Raw genomic sequence first — 23,135 nt, 5'->3', positions numbered from 1 at the left:
GGAGGTCTTGCTCCCTCGCATGTGCCATCAGTTTGGCTCAATTAAACTCTTACTAATACTCTAAAAAAAAAACCAAAACAAAACAGACTTCTGGCCAAAACGGACACGTAGATAATCACTCTGCCTCCATCCACAACTACAGCAAAAATTACACTAGGCTATAAAACAAATATCATTCAGATTTGTCAGAAAATAGAACTGTATGTAAGTCCAACAACCAAGGATTTAAAGACGCCACATTCATCCAGATGGGTAGGAGGGGCAGAGACATGGAGGCATGGAGAGGTGGCAGAATGGGGGTCCCACATTCACATGGGATGGATAAAAATCGGGAGGGACACCTCGGGAGCGAATGATCCCACCCCCAACACCAGACCACCCAATCCAGGGTTCCAGCGCCAGGAAGATAAGTCCCCATAACTCGTGGCTGTAAAAACCAGTGTGGTTTGGAGTGGAGGAAGAAACTGTGGGATTCTCAAGAGACTCCTCTTAAAGGGCCCACAAGGACTTGGGACTCACGCAGACCCACCCGCTCTGGCACTCAGCACCAGGGCCACGGCTGGAAGGGCACAAGTGGCACACGGGGAGAAGAGGGGAAAGTGAAGTGACCGGCAAGGGGGTGAGTGCGGGGAGACAGCTTCCTCCCAGGCAATCTCCAGAGCCCAGGCACCTGCACGGTCCCCTCTCTGGGCCCTCCCCGCCCCCCACAGAGCCACAGAGCGGTGACATGGGCTGCCCTGCCCTGGTGACTGCCTAAGGCTCCACCCCTCACAATTGACAGGTGCCTTTTCTACACTAGGCCATGCTGCTAAGACAGGGAGTTGAAGCAGCTCTACCTAATACACAGAAACAAACAGGGCGGCTGCCAAATTGAGGAGACAAAGAAATATGGGCCAAATGAAAGAACAGAACCGAACTGCAGGAAAAGAACTAAATGAAATGGAGATAAGCAACCTATCAGGTGCAGAGTTCAAAACACTGGTTATCAGGATGCGGAAAGAAATCACTGGGTACTGCAACAGCCTGGAAAAGTCCCAGGCAGAAATGAAGGTTGCATTAAGTGAAAAAAAGAAAAATCCTCAGGGAATCAACAGTGGAGGGGATGAAGCCGAGATGCAAATCAATGGTTTGGAACATGAGGAAGAAAAAAGGATTCAACCAGAGCAGCAAGAAGAAAAAAGAATTAAAAACAAAAACAGAAACCCTTTTCACGAAGATGGCGCTGAAAGCTAAGAAGGAAGCCCCTGCCCCTCCCAAAGCCGAAGCCAAGGCAACGGCTTTGAAAGCAAAGAAAGCAGTGCTAAAAGGCATCCACAGCCACAAAAAAAAAGATCTGCACGTCTCCCACCTCCCGGAGGCCTAAGACACTGCGGCTCCAAAGGCAGCCTAAATATCCTCGGAAGAGCGCTCCCAGGAGAAACAAGCTTGACCACTATGCCATCATCAAGTTCCCCCTGACTACGGAGTCAGCCATAAAGAAGATCGAAGACAATAATACACTTGTGTTCATTGTGGATGTCAAGGCCAACAAGCACCAGATCAAACAGGCTGTGAAGAAGCTGTATGACATTCATGTGGCCAAGGTCAACACCTTGATCAGGCCTGATGGGGAGAAGAAGGCGTATGTTCGACTGGCTCCAGACTATGATGCTTTGGATGTTGCCAACAAAATTGGGATCATCTGAACTGAGTCCTGCTGGCTAATTCTAAATATAAAAATTTTATACTAAAAAAACCCCAAAACAAAACAAACAAAAAACAAAACAAAAACAAGGACAGTATAAGGAGCCTCTGAGACAGCTCCAAACATACCAACATCTGAATCATAGGGGTGCCAGAAGTAAAGAGGAAGAGCAAGAATTTGAAAGCTTATTTGAAAAAATAATGAGAGAAAACTTCCCTAATTAGATGAATTAAATAGACATGCAAGTCAAGGAAGCACAGAGAGTCCCAAACAAGATGGACCCAAAGAGGACCACACAAAGACACATCATAACTAAAATGCCAAAGGTTAAAGATAAAGAGAGAATCTTAAAAGCAGCAAAAGGAAAGCAGAGAGTTACCTACAAAGGAATTTCCATAAGACTGTCAGCTGATTTGTCAAAAGATACTTTACAGCCCTGGCTGGCGTGGCTCAGTGGACTGAGCGCCAGCCTGCGAATCAAAGGGTCACTGATTTGATTCCCAGTCAGGTCACATGCCTGGGTTGCAGGCCAGGTCTGCAGTAGGGGGCGTGCAAGAGGCAACCACACATTGATGCTTCTCTCCTTCTCTTTCTCCCTCCCTTCCCCTCTCTCTAAAAATAAATAAATAAAATCTTTTTAAAAAAAAGATACATTATAGGCTAGAAGGGACTGGCAAGTAGTATTCAAAGTGATGAAAAGCAAGGACCCACAACCTAGATTACTTTATCCAGCAAAGCTATCATTTAGAATTGAAGGGCAGATAAAGAAAGTTCTTCCCAGATAAGGTAAAGTTAAAGGAATTCATCATCACCAAGCTCTTATTATATGAAATGTTAAAGGGACTTTTCTAAAAAAAAGAAGATCAAAACTATGACCAGTTAAATGACAACAAACTCACAACTATCAACAACTGAATCTAAAAAACAAACTAAACAAACAAGCAGAACAGGAACGGAATCATAGATATAGAGATCATTTGGAGGGTTATCAGCTGGGAGGGAAAAGGGGGAGAAAGGGGGAAAGTTGCAGGTATTAAGTACAAATAGGTAGGTACAGAACAGACAGGGGGAGGTTAAGAACAATATAGGAAATGGAGTAGCCAAAGAACTTATATGCATGACCAATGGACATGAACTAAGGGAGGGGATTGCTGGAGTGAATTGGGGGTAGCAGGTGGAGGGGGACAAAGGGGGAAAAATTGGGACAACTGTAATAGCATAATCAATAAAATATATTTTAAAAAACTCTAAAGAAAATGCCATGGCTGGTGTGGCACAGTGGAGCACCAGCCATTAACTGAAAGGTTGCCAGTTCAATTCCTGGTCAGGGGAAATGCCTGGGCTGTGGGCCAGATCCCCAGTTGGGGGCATGCAAGAGACAACCAATTGATGTATTTCTTGTGCATCGATATTTCTCTTCCTCTGTTTCTCCCTCTCTTCCCTTCTCTCTGAAAATAAATAAAATCTTTTCAAAAAATGAGTGAACGAGGTGTGTCTCTCCGGAGTGTGCCTGCACCTTTCCCTCCCCGCTTCCCTCCCCCAGGCACATTACCTTTGCCTTTCTCACTCCTAAGCTCCAAGCGCCCTGCTTTTGCCTCTGTAACATATTTCCTGAGCCCTTGCAGCCCTGCTGGCTAACCTTTTCTGCCTCTGTGACTTTCTACATAAACTTCCTCTTATGATTGGGAAAAACCCCCTGAATGAATGAACTCCATTGCAGCAGAAGTCACAGGGGCCTGGCCGTCCTCCCTGTCCTGCCCTCCTCTCTCCAGGAGCCATCGACTTTCATATATTCCCAACTTCCTTCTATTCCTGTGCCCACAGAGGGAAATCTTTCAGAAATAATATTTATCACTCTGTTGTTTTTACTGAATTCTTAGAGAAGACCTGCTCTTGAAATGCACTTTCTTCATCAACAGAGAAGCTATTTAAGAATATTTTGTTGATTACTTGGCTCCAAGAATTCTGCTAATATTAACGTACAATTTTAACTCTTTAGAGTCCCATGAATTATCATGACTCCATGAATCAGAACATTTAACATGTTGACTTTGACCTCTGTGGTACACTTTGAAAGAAGCCAATTACTAATTAGATAGATGATCCAATCAGAAGTTTGGTCATCAATGTATCTCTTGAATTAATTTATGACCAAAATGGGGAATTGCAAACAGAAAAGGGATACAGGAAGGTTTCCTACCAGGGTGATTTGATCATAAATTCTTATTGGGCAGGTCATGGTGGGTAGTCACATCTAGACTTGTAACTTCTTACAAAGTAAAAGGTTTATCTTTGGCCCTGACCAGTATGGCTCACTTGGTTGGAGCATCATCCTGTAAACTGAAAGGTCGCGGGTTCAATTCCAGGTCAGTACATATGCTTAGTTTGCTGGTTCATTGCTGGTCTGGGTGTGTGCAAGATGCAACCAACTGATATTTCTCTCTTACATCATGTTCCTATACTCTTCTTTCTCTTCCCCTTCTCCCCCTCTCTAAAATCAATAAGAATGACTTTGGGTGAGGATTAGGAAAAAAAACAGGTTTATCTTTGCTTTAGGTAAACTCTGTCTACTGTTTCTGTGCATCTAGGGTAGCACACATTTGAAATAAGCCATAATCACCATCAAGAAAGTGCATAATCTTGTTAAGTACCCTGTAATCCAATCCCTACCTTCCTATCTCCCATCTCCTTATAATCTTCCTTACATTCCCCCTTAATTTCAAATGTATAAAAGAAGCTGCAAAAACTGTTATTTGGGGGAGCATTTGAGATCTTGTTCCTGGCATATGTCCTCAGTTTGACTCAAATAAATTCTTGTGAAAATTAAGAACAAATAAATGACAAATTAGCAAGATGATATTTATCCAACAACAGGCATTTGCTGAATAAGGGAGACCTTTTGGGATCTGCCCAGTCACAATCTCCTTTGAGAAATATCCTCTGAGAAATGACACAGCAATGTGTCAGAGCCAGCAAGGCTGGAGAACACATAAAGATGCGTTACTTGCCAGAGGCTGCGAAAAGCTAAATCCCAGGGAAGGAGCCTGCCAGTGGAGTGGCTTATCTACCTAGAGGGGTGTCTTTTTGTTGTTGTTGTTGGCTCACAGGGGCGTTCTTTCCTAATTTGAACATAATCCTGGTATCTAGAGCAGCAGAGGCCCTGCATGGCCACTTCTGCATGTCATCCGCAGCCCTGTCCTCTGACCATGGTAGGCCGATCACACTCTCCTGGAAATTTAGAACGTGGGCAGCAGCAGTAGGCAGGGGGAAGAAAGGCAAATACCCAAGGGCAGTGCTTCTTTTATTACTGTCTTTTATTTTAAAAAATAGTTTGTTTATTTATTTATTTATTTTTAGAGAGAGGGGAAGGAAGGGAGAAAGAGAGGGAGAGAAACATCGATCTGTGAGAGAAACATGGATCGGTTGCCTCTTGCATGCCCCCCAGTGGGGACCTGGCCAGCAATCCAGGCATGTGCCCTGATTGGAAATAGAACCAGTGACCTGAAGGTTCTCAGGCCAGAGCTCAGTCCACTGAGCCACACCAGCCTGGGTGGCAGTGGGCCTTTTAATGCACTCTGATACTGGTTGTATCAAAACCACCTGGGGAGTTTCTGAAAGACTAAGTTTCGGGGTTCTAATCACAAAGATTGATTCAGAAATCCAATGTGGGGCTGACAGGGGAACTCAAGAGTTACAGATTTTAGTCTTAGTTGATAGGTTTACATGATTAATGCAGGTAAAAGCTGCTATTCCAGGAACTGAAATGCAAGACCACTGACTCCAGGGGGTCCACAATCAATCTGACGTTTTTGCCCCAGAGGGTCTGCAAGCCTTGGAGAAGGTTTCTCTGAGCCATTGTGTTCCAGGGAGGGAACACCTTGATGCAGACAAAGAACTGTTGATCAACAGATAATAAAGTACCAGGAAAATCACCTCAGGACTGCAACTCTTATCCAATTAACCTTTTTTCCAAAACCCTTACCTACCTTTCTATCCAATTAACCTTTTCCCAAACCCCTTACCTACTCTTCTTTCTCTTTTCTTTCTTTCTCTTTTCTTTTTCTTTCTTTCTTCCTCTCTCTCTCTTTTTATTTTATTTATTTATATTTAGACAGAGGGGAAGGGAGGGAGAGAGAGAAACATCAATGTGTGGTTGCCTCTCACGCACCCCCTGCTGGGGACCTGGCCCGCAACCCAGGCATGTGCTCTGACTAAGAATCGAACCAGTGACCCTTTGGTATGGGGGGAGGTGCTCAATCCACTAAGCCACACCAGCCAGGGTCCTTTCTTCTTATAAAAAGGTTGGCTTGAAATGAGATGCTAATATGGTTTTTGAGGGTACATAACCCACTATCTTCTCAGATCATCAGCCATCTGAATGAAGTGCCCATAAAGATTCAATCCTTGTCTCTATTTATTGGTTCTGGTAGTGACAGCAGCATGAACACCAACTTTTCCAGTTTCAAGGCTTAGGAAATTATAAGTTTGAAAAGCTCTCCAGGCGATTCTGATGCATTGCTAAGTTTTGGAAGCTACTGCATTTGCAGTCCCTGTTATATGCTTGGATGATTATGTAGAGCTGGCCTGGGCAGCCAGTGTGGTGCAGGAAAAGAGTGAGAGAGGACCACGAAGGGCAGAAAAGAAGCCATGCTATCTTGAAGAGGCCGAGAGAACAGCAGAGAGTCTGATTTCTGACCCTTAAATGGAACTGCACTATTATTTTCTGGACATTCCCCTTTTTCTTGGCTAAACGTGTTAGGGTGAGTTTCTGAAAGTACCTAGACCGAGACATTTGGGTGTCTTGTCAGCTGCATATACCTTCACTGTGGTTCTCACAGAGAAGGCAGCTGAAGAATACCAAACACACTGCTTGCCCCATGAAAGTTCACCATCCAGGCCCACACAAACGCATTGATCAGTGTCCTATAGTTATGGCATCCATCCTCAAAAGGGCCCTCTTGCCTGTCCGGCAATCCCTCCTTTCACCTAGCCAGCTCCTTTGCTCATTTTCCACTGAATCCTATTTCATTATTTTCAAAACTGTGAGCCAGGTGAGAACTCATTTAACTTTCAAAGCTACAACCTTACCTGCATCCCTTTTCACCATGTCCCCCTTCTCTTGTTATAATGGAAAAAGTGCTCCTTCTTCTTTCTACAAAGCATCTCACCAGTTCTATAGAATTCATGGCCTTTTCCTTCTGTCTGCTTTAAAAAAAGTTCAAGCCTTTCCTATATTAAAAAAATAATAATAATTCCCTTGACCCCACACATCTTTGCAGTTATGGCTGTCTCTGTTACCTTCATTTTTATGTTTTTATAAAGATTTTATTTGTTTTTTAGAGAAATGGGAAGGGAGGGAGAAAGAGAGGGAGAGAAACATAATGTGTGAGAGATACATGGATCAGGTGCCCCTCCCCCTCCCCCCGCCACTGGGGACCTGGCCCACAACCCAGGCACGTACCCTGACTGGGAATCGAACCAGCAACCCTTCGGTCTGCAGGCTGGCACTCAATACTGAGCCACACAAGCCAGGGCTGTTACCTTCATTTCTCTGAAAATTGTCTGTACTCATTCCCACCCCTCTCATTTTTTCCTTGGTCTGTTGCAATGGGCTTCTGCACCTATCATTCCACAGAAACAAGTCTTACCAAGGTCAGCTACTGCCTCCTTCTTGCTAAATCTGCCAGCAATGTCCCGATCCTTACCTCCACTGACTTCTCAGCAACACTTCACTCTATGTACCTCTTTCCTCCTACTTGCAACATTCTCTTTCTTTAGCTTCCAAAATGCTGAAACCTATTCATTTTACTCCTCCTTTCTGGAACCTTCTTTCTGATGTTCATATGAGGACTCCTCTTTCTGTATCTATCCCCTAAATGTTGAGGTGCTTTGGGGTTCTTTTCCAGCCACTTTCTCTTCTCTACTTACAAACTTTCCCTGATCCATTTCATTCATTTCCACTGCTTCGATTACAATTTATATGCTGATCAATCCCATTTCAGCCCATATTTCAGTTGTATCCATGAGTATATACAGCTGTTTATCATACAGGTACCTCAGAATTGACAAACGTATCCTGAACTAACACATAACTTCCCTTCAAATCATGTGCTCCATCTCAGTGAACCTGGATGCCCCTGCTTATTCCTCCGCTATAGCCAGTCAATTGAAAGTTCTAACTAACCTGTCTCAAATCCATTCACTTCTCACCATCTCTACTCTGTCTAGGCTAATCTAGGTCTTCACAATTTCATGCTGAGATTATGACACGGGCTCTTTTACATGACACGCAAGGTCCTGGATAACTTGGTCCTTGCTCACCTTTTATACCTAAACTTTCCACACCTCACCTGAACATGTTTTCCTTTCCTAGCCCTCCGTACCATGGGCTCTTTTGTCTCCAGGCTGTGCACCTGCTATTTCCACCACCTAACGGTCTTTACTGAGACCCTCTCTTGCTGGATAACTCTTCCTCCTTCCTTAGAAGGTCTCAGTCAAAAACCACTCTCAAGGAAACCTTCCATGACCATGTCATCTGGGTTAGACGCTCCTTTTCAGAGCCCGGCACTTCAGACTGCTTCTACCAGAGCACTTAAATACTGGTGTCGCTGTTGGCGTATCTGTTTGAGTCCTGCCCTACAATAGGTTTATTCTGTCCCTGGGACTTGGCCCAGGGCTGGCCATGGTAGGTACTGAAATACAGCTGAAAGACTGAATCAGTGAAGGAGATTATTTACCACAGGGTGTGATTAGACATCTAGTGGGGAGGACAAACAAGAAATGCAGAAGAGGAATCAAGGGAGGGACTGAAAAAGACTTTATTCTTCTAGGGACTTTGGGTGGAGTGCAAAAGGAGAGGGAAGCATTTAGACTTGACAGGAAAGGACATTCATTATACAGGGTCCGGCAGATGTGAGACTTGCTTGAGCGTTGGTAGGGTGTGTGGATGTCTCACGTGAAATGGAGGGCAATTTGAACATTTCACCTAAAATATCATATGATGTGCTTGAGTGAGATATTGTTATGTTACAGAATTACATGCTTACGATTTTGTAATAAAAAGGGGCGTTATTTTTGCTGGACCCCGTATACCCATCAGCAAAGGCCAGAGGCTCACAATGGGTCTGGTCTATTCAGGGAATAATGGAGGTCAGCCTGGCTACCCTGGGTGGTTTCCCACGGCAGGGCCTCACCTGCCAGGCAGGCAGAGGTTTGTGCTTTCTCCTGTGGCAACAAGAAGCTCCCAGGTAATTTGGTGCAGGTCGTGAAACAAATGTTTTAGGAAGATTAATATGGTGGAAATCAGGCCTTCAGAAGAGAGTGAAGGCAGATTAATCACCCAGACAATTGTTACAGTTGTCTAATTAGGATATGAATGAGCCTTGGAAATTGTCTAGACAGAGTGGTTCTCTCTCCTGGTTGCACTTTAGAATCACTCGGGGAGCTTTTGAAAAACGCTGACACCTGGAGCCCTTTCCCAGACCGTTTAAATTCAAGTTCATGGAGGTGAGGCCCAGATATCCGTATTTTTAAAAACCTCCCTGAGTGATTCTATTGCATAGCTAGTGTTCCTCATTTTCGAGGCGAGAAATCTAGGGCTCAGAGAATTAAGGTACTAACTTCGACCACAAAACCAGTTAGTAGCAAAGCAGGACCTACAAGTGAGCACTTACTCCTCATCCAACTCTTGTTTTCCCTAGTATATTGCAGTCCCTCTTAATGTCTAGGTCCGGGTATGAAGGCAGAAAAGGAGAGAGATGGAAAGCAGTTTGATGTAGATCAGTGATTTGCAACTGGTGTGCCACCGCACGCCGCTGTGCCACACCAATGTGCATCAAGAATTTGGAAAACATGCAGTACCTGACGATTTAGTCAGGGACACTGAACTCTTTTTCCCTTAGGCTGTCAAATAAAAAAAATGACAACAGCCAACACAACAATAGCAGTCCAGTGTGAATGAATCAAAATTATACCTATTTTTTTTTTTGTCAGAGTGGCAAAACATGTATTTCTTGGTGTGCCACAGAATTTTAATAATTAGTTTATGTGTACCACAAAATGAAAATGGTTAAAACTGCTATATGTGGACAAAAAAAAAAAAAAAAAAAAAAATAGGCCATGTGCTAACCCTGACCAGCCCAGGTGAGGCCTGTGCAGCAGCGTTACAAACTGAGAGACCTAAGGTAACCACACAGGATGGTCTAAAATTAAAACTCTCTAGAACAGTTCAAGGCAAGTAGCCGTGTCCGAGCGCGGTATTTTTCCCTGGCAAAGGTCACTCTTTATTTGAGTCTGTCCATTGTCTTTTTGCATCTGATAACATACCTCTGGAATGTCAGGGTAATTTCCTTTCTCTAGACCCCTCAGAGCACTAAACACTGTACCAAAGCAGACGGCACAAAACCCCTCATTGTTATTGTTATCATGTTAATTTTTTTCCCTTGGCGATTGCTTAATTATTATTTTTTTCAGAATATTATTTCATCTTTTATTGTATTTTTTTTGCATTACCATTTATCCCCCTTATACCCTCTCTCACGTTAACTGTCAACTATCCTGTACCTGCCAATGTAGAAGGTTCCTTTTACTTTTTATCCAGTCCCAGAGATTTCCCCTCTTTGCTTTCTCCGGCCTCCCTAATTTATCACCAATGGATTTCATGCAACCTCCTTATGTCTTCCCCTTTGATTACAATGTATAAAATAAGCTTTAAAACTGCCATTTTTCTGAAGCATTTTCTCAATCCCTTGAGATTTTGCTTCTGGCAATTGTCATCAGTTTGGCTCAAATAAATTCATAAAAATTCTTACAGGTTTGAATGTTTCTTACGTTGAAATATAGATTAGCTAGTAGGTAAAGTCTGCTTTACGAGCAACTTGCGCACGCTTGGAAACTCCATCTCTTTGACTGAGATGTGAACAGTAATGCTACTTGTAGCCCCAAGGAAAGGAATAAAAATACTGTGTGTAGCCCCGACACTGTACCTGTTGTTAATAATATGATCACGATTTTCATTATTATTGGAAAGGATGGATATGTGACATTCAAAGAAGAACTTGTGGGATTTGGTAACTTGTTAAAGGTTTAGAAGGGGAAGGAAAAACAAGAACATCTAGTTTTGAAATCTGGGTGCCTGAAGACACAGTGGTTCCACAGTAAGGCAGGCAGGCTGAACTAGAGGAGGAAAGGGACTTAGGGAGGGAAGTGGGGCTGGAGACTTCAGCAGCGTTCACTCCCAGTAACCTGTACCCAAAGCATGGTAGGCGTTGCTTTCAAGGAGACTGGGACTTAAAATAATTTGTTTACTTTTATTTGATAGGCTAAACTCTTGTAACTTGCCTCCTTTAATAACTGGCTACCAAATATTAATCCATTTACAAGAAAGTTTAAATCCTGTAAATTACTCTTGGCATTTGGAGATTTCAGTTCACAGCGCTCCCTGGAAAAATGGCTGATTCTAGTTCTGATGTAAGGTAATCACAAAACAAGCCTACCCTAGCTTGTGCCACAAAGAGCCGAAGGGAAATGGGAACATGTCAAAAGTATAGAAGCTGGCTTAAGCAGGCCTCTACTGGTCAAATTTGGGACAATTTAAACATCAAAAAGAATAACAGAAGCAACAGACTGCAACACATTAAATACAAAAGAACACATGATCTTTTAGAGATATACACTAAAATACTAACGATAAATCTACATGTCTGGATTAGATTCAAAATAATATCGGGCAGAGGGAGAGTGAATGGGGTATGGACGAAACAAGAGTAGCTGGTAAGCACCGAAGCTGACTGAGCATGGGGGCTCATTACATTATTTTGTCTATTTTTGTTCATGTTTCAAATTCCCCATAATAGCCCTGGCTGGTGTGGCTCAGTGGATTGAGTGCCGGACTGTGAAACAAAGGGTTGACAGTTTGATTCCCAGTCAGGGCACATGCCTGGGTTGTGAGCCAGGTTGCCAGTAGGGGGCACGCAAGAGGCAATCACACATTGATGTTTCTCTCCCTCCCTTCCCCTCTAAAAATAAACTACATCTTTTTAAAAATCTCCCATAATAAAAAGTTTTTAAATAATGCAAATAAATTAGTAAATAAGTAAATAAATAAATAAAAAGAGGGAAAGAAAAAGCTCTGTTTTATGGAAAAAGTCTCAGCCAGTAACTGTAGACAGGATAACATGATTAGAAAATCTTTTTGCAGCCACTAATGTACTGTTTAGGTGAGGATTATCAATGGAGTCTCAAATCACTGGGTTCGAGGAGCTAGGTAACGAGATAGTCATGTGGTCCTAAAACACCATCCTAGAGATCATTTTTTTATGAAGGGAACAAGGTACCTTTGAATACTTTGAGAAGCCTGGTGGAGGCCACTTTGACCAAGTGATCACACTCAGGATCATCAATAATGGGACAAACCAACATTGTTTGGCATGCCAAAACCGTTTAGCCTGAATCTTATCACAAGGAAACATTCCAACAACTCTACACTGAGGGCCACTCTACAAGATAATTGACCTGGGCTGCTGCAGACTAAAGAGAGACGTGACAATAAATGAAATTAGTGCTCTCTAGTTTCTAGAGTGAAGCTTTATTGTAAAGGACATTGCTGGGTCACATGGAAGAAATTTGGTATAATTTTATTATAGTAACGTTAAGTTTCTGGATGTGATAGTGATACTGTGGTTGTGTTGAAGAAGGTCCTTGTTCTTAGGAAATACCTGTTGAAGTGTTCAGGGATAAGGGGTCATGATGTTTTCAATTTACCTTTTTTTTTAAACCCTCACCTGAGGACATGTTTACTGATTTCAAAGAAAGGGGTAGAAAGGAGGAAAGAGAGGGAGAGAAACATTGATGTGAGAAAGAAACATCGATCAGTTGCCTCTTGCATGCACCCCAACTGGGGACCACGCTGTCAACCTAGGCATGTGCCCTGACCAGGAAACAAACAAGGTTTAAGGGACAACACTCCAACCAATGAGCCACACCAACCAGGGTGCAATTTACTTTCAAATAATTCAGAGAAAAAAGTGTATGTATGTGTATATGTACAGATAAAGCAAATGTTGCAAAACATAAACACCTGATCAATCTGTACTCTTCTAGCTTTTCTGTGGGTCTGAAAGTTTTCATAAGCAAAAAGTGGGTGGGACTTCAGTTCACTCTACCGGAAGCTGGCTACATTGGTCGCCTGCAGGCAACTCGGTATCTGGAGGACAGGAGAAGGTGGCAAAATTTTCACTATGCACCTTTCAGTACCTTTTGAATTTTGAACCAAACAGTGGTATTATCTACACCAAAATAAAGTTTATATTTAAAAACTTACTCCTCTGTATTATTAACCTTTTAGAGTATTATAGCTTGCTGAATTAAATTTCCCCAAATAGACAAACACTAAAGGCCCCTGGTTGTGGTATTTTTGTTCATTAAATGTCCTGTAAAGTAATTAATACAGAAATTTATACAGAGATTATAAAGCAGAAGAGTTGCTGTAAGTGTCTCTGGAAATCCTGGAATTTAAATGCTAAGGACACCTCAAAGCTACTTTCCAATCCATGCTGCACTCAAGGCCATGTCCTTACTCCAATATACCTGATGCTTTAATTGTCCCAGAAAACCTACAGCAGGAATACACTTGACATAATGCGACTGATCTAGCTCCCTATACATTTTTGGCATTAGAAGTCACAAAAAAAAAAAATTACTCTGGAGCTGCCAATGTAGGCCTCCTGTTACCTTTGGATAGTTAAAGCTTTTGGGAGCCAAAGAGAGATTTTTAACCCCCATTTAAGTAATTTTTTTTTTTAAGTAAGGAAAAGAAATGACCATGCTGTGGCTGATTAGATATAATTAATTATAATAGCAAACATAAAGCAGATCAATACATACTGATATGAAATTATCCTCAAGTGGTGCTTGTTCTTTGCCTGTATTTTCTGGGAAAATGTACAAAACCTATAAACAAGTATTGGCCTCTGGGAGGGAAATTTGGGGAAGGAAGATTGACATTTCTCTCTAAACTATTTTATTTTAAAGATTTTATTTATTGTTAGAGAGAGGGGAAGAGAAGGAGAGAAACAAGGATTGGTTGCCCCTCACCCGCCCCCCACCAGGGACCTGGTCTGTCGCCCAGGCCTGGGCCCGGACCAGGGGTCAAACATGTGACTTTTTGGCTCCCAGGTCAGGGCTCAATCCTCTGAGCCTCACCAGCCAGGGAAAACTATTTTGGAACTGTTTTTAATTTGTACCAATTGTATGTTTTACTTATTTTTTAAAAACACACAAAATGGTTAGATAAATGCTGTCCAGGTATCATTCTCCCTCTGATGAGGGAGTTTTTAAAACTGGAAGAAAATGAGAATAATCTGCAATTCTACCACCCAGAAAATTGCTGTTAATGTTATAGTACATTTCCTTCTAATCACGTTTCTGAATGTTTTGTAAACAAGAGCATTTTCTATTTTCTAATTTGCCGTATTTTTGCATCTCCTCATCATGTTTCTAATATTGAAAACAATTTATTAAATATTTTACATTTTAACATGCATCTTATTTTACATTTGAATGGGCACTTAAAATTATTTTTGTAAGCCCTTCCCAAAAATCTGTATTTTTTGAAGATATTTTAAATGACTATGTAGTATTCATCACATGCAATCACTCTCCTATTATTCAACATTTGAGTTTTTTGAAAAAATTTTGCAATACTTCCGTTGCAAAAAGTACCTATAGTAATGCTCTATCTGGAGTAAGAAGAAGGAAAATAAGAAAATACACATGTATCTGCTTCGTTGTACAAAAATAACATAGGTTAAGAAACTAATGAGATTGATGGAAATATAGGCGATGGGTGGGAACTGGCAGGAAAGGATGGGTGCGGGGGAGGGGGGGAGGGGAGGGGAGGGATTGGGAGCGGGGCTGCTGCAGGTATACTTTCTGCACAGCCCTGACTTCTGGGACCATGCTAATGGTTCGTGTGTTCAAAAGAAATTCAATAGATGCAATCAACAAGGATAAGGGGGTAAGAATCCTACAGTGAAATATAAACAGAACTATATTTCAAATGAAAAGCATACCAACGGAGGAAAAAAAAGTAACTCAAGTAATTTTTGAATACAGTATTTTGACTATATACCTTTAGGCTAAATACAGAACTGCAAACCAATACTGAAATCTAATTAGCAGGTTTGTTTTTAACAGTGGTATAGATTAGCAAGTCTGAAATTATTTTCTAAATATTCTTGTATTAAGCAAATAAGTAAACACATTTTGGGACCGACTTTCTCACTGTTAGAAAAGGGAGTTACAGACATGGAAAAGAAGGAGACTTGAATAATGAACCCCGTGGTCCTGGATTAGATGGAAGTATCAATATGAACTATATAATACAGGTTGATAGATAAATAAACAGCAAAAAAATTGGGTATGTGTAATGTACATAAAAGTCCAAGCTGAGACAACCTGTATATGTAGTGCTGAGAACTTGGCTTCTAAATACTGTTCTCCACTAGAAGAAATTGGCTCCTTAAAGAAATGGTTGATTCCAGGGCTGGGGTAGGAAAACTAAAAGATGAACATGGAACATCTTGTTCTGCCAGAGATTGAAGAATGTGCTCAAAGCATGATGGAAACATGTCAGAAGGACCAGCAGCTATTTTGGAGGGGTGCCCACTGGCCATCAAGTTAAATTGAGTATAAAAAAAAATGATTTTAACAAATTATAACCTGTTGAATAAAATAAGAATCTGTCAGTCCACACTGATGTAAACAAACATAAATAAAAGCAGGAGAAGGAAAAGGTCTTCCTTATATTACAATGTCAACAATTAATGCAGAACGAATGATGGAGAGAAAATCTGCATTTGGTGACCATTATAATAATAGCTGATTCAGTAATAACTGATTCAGTCAGGAATTATCAATGGAAGCTTAAACTAGTATATGCAAATCTGATGAGCATCTGGATATCTACACAGTTTAAAAGTATTTCACAGAAGAGACTTATCAAGATGCACCAAGTACCATTTTAAGCAAGTGCTCAAAGTTATCATTATCAGTCACGGGACAAGTTCACATCATGAGGACACATCATTTCTGTGGCAATCCTACCAAAAATGTAGGGCCTAAGACTAATCATGAGGAAATATCAGAGAAACCCAAATTCATGGACATTCTATAAAATAATTAGTTTGTACTCTTCAAAAATATAACAGGCATGAAAGATCAAAGAAAGATAAACTGTTCCAGATTTAAAGATACAACAAGAAAATTAGACAGTAATCCTGAATTGGATCCTGAACCATAAAAACAACACAAAATAATTTTTTTTTCTTTTTTGCTAAAAGGGACATTACTGTGAAAATTGACTAAATCTGAATAAGGTCTGTAGATTAGATGACAACATTGTAATGAAGTTGATTTCTTGGTTTTGATCACTGTACTAAGATCATGTAGGGAAACTATCCCTATTTTTAGAAAATAAACACTGAAGCCCAAAGTGGGGGTCAAGAGGCATCACGCCTGCAATTTACTCTCAAAAAAAAATTGTGAGAGTGTGTGTGTGTGTGTGAGTGTGTGTGTGTGTGTGTGTGTGTGTGTGTGTGTGTTTGAGAGAGGGATAGAGAAAGAAAGAGAAGGATAAAACAAATGTGGTGGAAGGTAACATCTGGGGAATCTTGGAAAAGGGAACATGAAAATTCTTTTTTTTTTTAAGCTATTTTATTTATTTTTTTTAGAGAGGAGAAGGGATGGAGAGAGAAACATCGATGTGTGAGAGAAATACTTATCGTTGTCTCTCACATACACCCAACTTGGGACCTCGCCTGCAACCCAGGCATGTGCCCTGACTGGGAATCGAACCAGTGACCTTTTGTTTCATAGGCCATCGCTCGACCCACTGAGCCACACCAGCCATGATAAAAATTCTTTGTACTATTCTTGCAACTTGAAATTTTCTATAAGTCCGATAGTATTTACACACACACACACACACACACACACACACACACACACCCTCCCCCTTTGATATCAAAAGTAATTCACTGAACATCTTTGTTTATAAATAATCTTTGCTTCCTTAGGATTCTGAGTGGAATGACTAAATCAAAGTTATACAGTTTAAAAAATATTGATATATAGGATACAGAGAAGTTTTCTCTAAGTGTGCAGGAGCAAGGCAGTAGAGATGGAGGACTGAGGAGGGCAGACCACGGGGTGAAAACGGGTGTGGTGCTGGAACTAAGGGATGCACTCAGCATGAGTGGGAACCGAAAGCCAGGATGGGCAGATGGGGGTGAGGCCCAAAGCTGATGACATTCGAGACTCTGTTCAGAAACATAATCCTCATGTGGTTCAGCTGCATTGCCCATGGTTAATTTACCTACACAATGGCATGGTAAGAGCAGACTCCAGTACTTGGTCAAATAACAGTGCCCTGGATGTCTCCTTCTATATGCACCTGTCTGGGGCAGACCAGTTATTCACTGATGAGTCACAGTGAGTCCCTGCGACTTTCTGGTTGGCACCCAAGAACCAGCCATACAACTTCTCCATTCAGTACATAGTCATATGACCTAGTGGCTTGCTTTATGATGGGTAAATAATCTACAATAAGCTTTCATTTTAAATGTCAATAACACATTCGACAAAATATATATATTAACTCTTCACTTAAAGTTGTCAATAGGTTCTGCAACTTTAAATGAAATGATGTATAATGAAACCAGTTTCATCATAGGTTAATTGATATAAACAAGAGTTAAGTTCCTATGGAATCTCACCATTTTAGAAAAATGTTGACTGAAATGGTATTATTCACGGACCTACTGTATATTAATTTTGGTGCTTTCTGAATGTTTGCTATTTGCCAGGGACTATGTTAAATGCTTCATGTGAATTCTCTCATTTAATCCTCCAAATAACTCGATGGGGTGGTAGTATTATTACGTCCATTTCACTGATGAGGAAAATTGAGTCTAGAGAAGAAAGTCAAGGTAAAACTTGCTCCACTTCACAAAGCTTAGATTCAAATCCATGAGTCTGACTCTAGAGTCTTCACTGTAATCCACATGCTATGCTGGACAGAAAATTTTAATTAAAAAGGAAAAAGGCGATCAACCATAAATCAGGAGCCTATGACGAACATTATATTCCCTGAAATACAAATTCTATTTTTCCACTCTGTATTCATCCAGGCATTTGTCTGATAAAGGGAACATACCTGACAGAAGAACTGTTGCTGGGCTCCTGCTCCAGGTGTATTACTGAAGGTGCTGGTAGATTTGGAAGAAGAAACTGGAAGACGATGAGACACGCTGACCGGCACTGGAGTCCTGTTTGGCTGGGTCAGCTGATCTGTAAAGTTTGATCCGGACGCACCCGACTGAACCACAGACCCAAGACTAGGATGGGCAGTGCTGGATGAGCTAACGGGGAACCGACTAGGGCCTGACATGCTTGCCACTGAGGGCATGGTGGTGAAGCCTGGTCTTCCTTGGGAGACGCTGCTCTGCCCAGGCGACAGGTGTAATACTGTTGGTGATGCCTGCTGCAGGGGCATCTGTCCGCCAACAATCTGAGGAGAAGCATGATTGACTATCACTGGACTTCCAGAGGCAGCAAACGTCTGCCCAGACACTAACTGGACGGCGGTATTCTGGTTGTTGAGCATCTGTCCAGAATAGGGTTGGTTGGTCCTGAGCATGTTGGAAGAGTTTCTGTTCAACATGACATGTTCTGAGGCCACTTGGCCAGAAATGAGCTGAGAAGGTTGAGTTTGAAGAATTTGCCCGTTTATGGTCTGGACATGGTGTACCGAGTTGGAACTCACGGAAAGGCTTGTAGGTACAAGGAACTGACTTTGGGGTGTGTGAGGCTGGCCCATGGGAGAATGAATGACGATACTACCTGCAGCGCTGCTCACTGCCTGTGAGGTGACTGGTTTTCTTGCATTCTGTTGGTTTACGATGTTCACAGACATGTGTGGACCAACTACTGAGCCCTGGGGTGAGCTTGCAGAGGCAAAAGAGATGCCTTGTTGCACATGATGCTGCTGCATTCCCAAATTGTTCACATTGTACGTATTTTGCTGACCCATCTGGATAGGCTTTGGCTGGATGTTAATCGGAACTTTATTTGAATTTGGTGCAAGACCCCTTTGTATAATGATGTTATGCACGGGTAAAGATGTTTGAAAATTTGTGCTGTTAAACGGAACGGTAACAGGCTGTGCTACGGGACTGGAACTTGAGTTCCCAAACAAGGAGTTGCCATTAGGAGTCTGCCTATGAACCAGAAGCCCTCCACTCACATTTGATGGGGCTTGCTGCCCGCTGCCCTTCAGTATGATTTGAGATCCATCTAGGTTATTAATAGTCATCATGGAAGGTTGATTACCAAATGACCCAATTAACTGTATTTGACCAGAACCACTAAGCTGACTGCTATTAGATAAATGCTGGCTGGGAACACTGATCCCCACGTGTTGCATAAAACCATGTTGCACACCCACTGTATTGCTTGCAAAAGATGCTCCAACAGGCACGTGAGTCACCCCTATAGGCTGCAGCGTCTGACCTGAGTAATTAGAAACATTAGAAGCCTGAGTAAAGGATGCTGATGAAGAAGGATGAAGCTGAGCTTGTGCAAACTGTTGGCTTGAACCTATATTGGCATCCAAATATGCCTCTTCTGCCAAAGTCTGTTCAGTGATATTGGCCTCCTGCAAGGATTTCTGAAGAATGTCGAAAGGTTGGTCCTCACTGAGATCAGGAAGAGGAGAAGACTCAAGTTCATCTTCAAGAAACTGAAGGCTACTTGAAAGTGGCAGTCCATCACTGGGCCCTTCTCCAAGCTGGTTGCTCACAGCTTTGAGGGATGACTTAGGATCAGCATTCTTAAAAAAAAAAAAAAAAAAAAGAAGCAAAGCACTGTGTTACATGGCATATCCAACCTTTGAAAGAGATTCTTACAAAAACACTAATCTCACTTTTGAAAAGGAATACAACATGACAGTCTGCTTTTCAAGCACACTCTCCAAACTGCTCACCTTATTCTGATACTGTATTTCTTTTTTATTTTTAAAGATTTTATTTATTTCTAGAGAGAGGGGAAGGGAGGGAGAAAGAAAGGGGGAGAAACATCAATGTGTGGTTGCCTCTCACATGCCCCCAACTGGGGATCTAACCCGCAACCCAGGCAAGGGCCCTGACTGGGAATCAAACTGGCAACCCTTTTGTTCGCAGACTGGCACTCAATCCACTGAGCCACATCAACCAGGGCCTGATACTGTTTTTCTTAGATAATGATGTTGAAAATTATTTTTGTAATTATGTACATTCATTGCCCTGATAAACTATTTTATAGAAAATAGATAAATAACAGGAACTTAGTGACGAGTACCTAGAGCTTAGCTTCCTTTTTTGAGATACTGGCACAGACTTTAATTTTCAGGATGCTTCTGGTCCAAGGTTTAAGTAGAACTCAGGCCAGAGGGTGTGTATATCGGGGACACAGCCCTACCTAGTCCTTTGTACAAGAGTCTAAGTGAGGTTTGGGAGTTCAGGGTGCTGTTCTATTAGAGGTTCAGAAGGTATCCCAGAATCAGCCCTGTCTTTTAAGGTTTCTCAGAACTTCCCCAGTTCTAACCCTCACCACCCCAGGCAAAACCAGGCCAGGAAAAACAAGCCTCTCACATAAAATGAGTAAATGGTCACTTGATTTCTTAGAAGTAATCAGTTTATTATAATGCTTTAAAAACTACTTCAGCCCTGACTGGTGTGGCTCAGAGGGTTGGGCGTCATCCTGCAAACCAAAGATCACCAGTTTGATTCCCGGTCAGGGCACATGCCTGGGTTATGGGTTAGGTCCCCGGTTGGGGGCATAAGGGAGGCAACTGATAATGCTTCTCTCAGATATTGATGTTTCTCTCTCTCCCTTTCTCCCTCCTTTTCCCTTTCTCTAAAAATTAAAAAAACACAAAAAAACCAAAAAAAACACCTATTTCAGTTTCCTATCCAAAAGACTATCAACATTTACTTATCAAGCACCTACTCATGTGTTAGTTTTTATCCTTAAGGTATCCTTAAGGAATAGGCATTCCAACTGGAGTCAACAATACAGGCATATGAAAAGAACTGAACATCGTCATTCATAAATAAGGTATACTCCACTTGCCAGCAGTTTTTTCTGGGACATGTCAAAATTATAGAAGAAAAAATATGGACTCCATCCACCATCTTGGAGCCTGGGGAGGTCTGCTGGGAGCGGGACTTCTATAAAGACAAATATGTGTGGAAGGCTGTGGTCCAAGGCCATTTTTGCTGGCTATAAGCAGGGTCATTGGAACCAGAGGGAGAACAAGACTCTTCTGAAAATTGAAGGTGTTTGTGCTCAAGATGAAACTGAATTCTATCTAGGCAAGAGAGATGATTATATGTACAAATCGAAGAACACAGTGACTCCTGGTGGCAAACCAAACAAAACCAGAGTAGTCTGGGGAAAGGTAACTTGTGCTCATGGAAATGGTGGCATGGCTTGTGCCAAATTCCCAAGCAACCTTCCTGCTAAGGCCATCAGGCACATTATCTGTGCAATGCTGTACCCCTCACAGGTTTAAACTTATGAAAAGTAAAAAAAGGTAATATTTTTCTCTTGTTAAAAAAAAAAAAAAGATATAGAATCAACAGCTATTTAAAATAAGGTGAAGACAGACCCTGGCTGGGTAGCTCAGTTGGTTAGAGCATCGTCTTGATACACCAAGGCTGCAGGTTTGATCCTCAATCAGGACACATACAAGAATCAACCAATGAGTGCATAAAAGAAAGTGGAACAACGAATCGATGTTTCCTTTTCACTCTCTGTCTCTGTCTCTCAAATCAATTAATAAATAAAAGGATACCTTGTCTCTAATTTTAAAAGATAAATAAAATAAGATGAAGACAATGTGAATAGACTTAACACTACAGAACTGTACACTTCACATGATTAAGATAGAAAATTTTATGACATATGTATTTAACACAATCAAAACATTTTTTTAAAACGTGAAGAGAAAAAATAAAAGTAGATGGGTCAAGAACAGGTGGTCCAAAAACGAAGAAAAATAAGAACAAAGAATGAGTGGTCTGGTCCAATGTGCAAAACTGTAGAGATTCTCAGCCCTCGGCTAAGATGCTGGAGGCTAGATAATGGGAAGAACTACACAGAAAAGCCAAGACTGGTTCTTTCAACCCCCAATGAATAAATAGTTGAAATGGGACTAATGTGGTCCCCATTAGCTGGACACCATCTTAGGACTTGAAGAATCAATGAGCTTAAACATAGTAATTTGGATATAGTCTCCAGGCAGGACTTCCCAATTCTCCAGGTCAGGTTTCTCGTCTATATGCTCCTGGAACTTGAGAATATGGGCTCCAGAACCCAGTGGCCTGGGTCAGAATCCTCACTCTGCAGCTCCTGGCTGTGTAATTTTGGGGAGTACTAATCTCTCTGTGCTTTGGTTTCCTCATCTATAATATAAGGATAATAACAGAACCTACTTCATGGAGTTATTGTGAAGATTAATGAAGTTAATTATGTTAAACTGTTAGTGCCACAAACATATTAAATGCTCAGTAAATTTCAGTTACTTTTTTTCTTCTTTAAGATGAAAATGTTTAGCAAGTAACTACAATTCAGAATAATTTATTTAAAACTACATAAACCAGGTTTGAAACATTGTAATATTACTTTTTTAGATTTTAACATTTGAGTCAGTTTTTAAAAAAGTTGAAAGCTTAGGAAAATGGAAAAATAAATCTCATTTAGCTGGTCTTGACTAAGTTAAAAGTAGAGTATTAACATAATTCAATAGATTTTCCTTCTGTGTTAATTACAAAAGGCAATGTAATAATTCTCACCATGATACAAAAGCAAGTAAAGCCTCAATTCACAAGGCATGAATGAGACAAAAACACTTGATCACTGTATCCAGTTTCTAATACTCACACTAGAGTTGGCGAAAATTGAATTTGAATTGGCTGCAGAATATCCTGCATTAGTCAAGTCATCATTGCTCTGCAAAGGTACAAATTCAACAGAGTGATTACTTTAACTGTAAAGAAGAAACAAAATTTACATCTGTCATGTTCAAAGTATTACTTACAGATTTATTACTAGGTCCATGTAGAAAATAGTTCAGTGCTTGTGGGTCTCTAGAAAACAATGAAAGGGGAAAGCAACAATAAATATGTTACCTATATTTAAAATTCTTTTTTCTATAGTAAAAAAAAAATTGACATATTAGCCTGAGTAAATTATTTCCCTATTTTAAAGCAATTTTATTAGTTTTTTGTTTTACTTTTTATCTTTTTGATGTTTTTCTATTTTATATTATCTCTCATTTCTGCCTACTGCGACTTATTAAAAAATAAATTTAATAAAGGATAAATAAAGCATTACCTAATTATGACCCCTATCA

General features: G+C 41.1%; 2 protein-coding genes and 1 pseudogene across 3 annotated transcripts in view; 2 read left to right on the top strand and 1 right to left on the bottom strand.

Moving 5' to 3' along the window:
- BICRAL (BICRA like chromatin remodeling complex associated protein) overlaps positions 1–23,135 on the bottom strand; it is a 96,640-nt gene that overhangs the window by 17,122 nt on the left and 56,383 nt on the right. For both annotated transcript variants that reach the window (XM_054569368.1, XM_054569367.1), the window contains exons 4-6: positions 22,821–22,869; positions 22,664–22,732; positions 17,898–19,571 (exon numbers count right to left, since the gene is read on the bottom strand). In XM_054569368.1, coding sequence (XP_054425343.1) covers positions 17,898–19,571; positions 22,664–22,732; positions 22,821–22,869 — 1,792 coding nt within the window. The remainder of the gene's footprint in view (positions 1–17,897; positions 19,572–22,663; positions 22,733–22,820; positions 22,870–23,135) is intronic.
- On the top strand, positions 1,217–1,685 carry LOC129067456 (60S ribosomal protein L23a-like; annotated as a pseudogene).
- Positions 20,964–21,347, top strand: LOC129067457 (60S ribosomal protein L35a-like). The gene has a single exon (XM_054569369.1). The coding sequence runs from the start codon at positions 20,964–20,966 to the stop codon at positions 21,291–21,293; it is 330 nt and encodes a 109-aa protein (XP_054425344.1). The 3' UTR covers positions 21,294–21,347.

This window comes from Pteronotus mesoamericanus, unplaced genomic scaffold (genome assembly GCF_021234165.1).
Source record: "Pteronotus mesoamericanus isolate MK-2021 breed Mesoamerican mustached bat unplaced genomic scaffold, CSHL_Meso_final contig_20, whole genome shotgun sequence".
In the NCBI taxonomy this organism is placed as follows: domain Eukaryota; kingdom Metazoa; phylum Chordata; class Mammalia; order Chiroptera; family Mormoopidae; genus Pteronotus; species Pteronotus mesoamericanus.
Note: the sequence above shows the minus strand (reverse complement) of the source record. Positions and strands in the feature narration are given on the sequence as shown.

Coding starts and splice junctions, on each gene's coding strand:
- LOC129067457 (XM_054569369.1), top strand. CDS start 20,964: ATGTGTGGAAGGCTGTGGTCCAAGGCCATTTTTGCTGGCTATAAGCAG.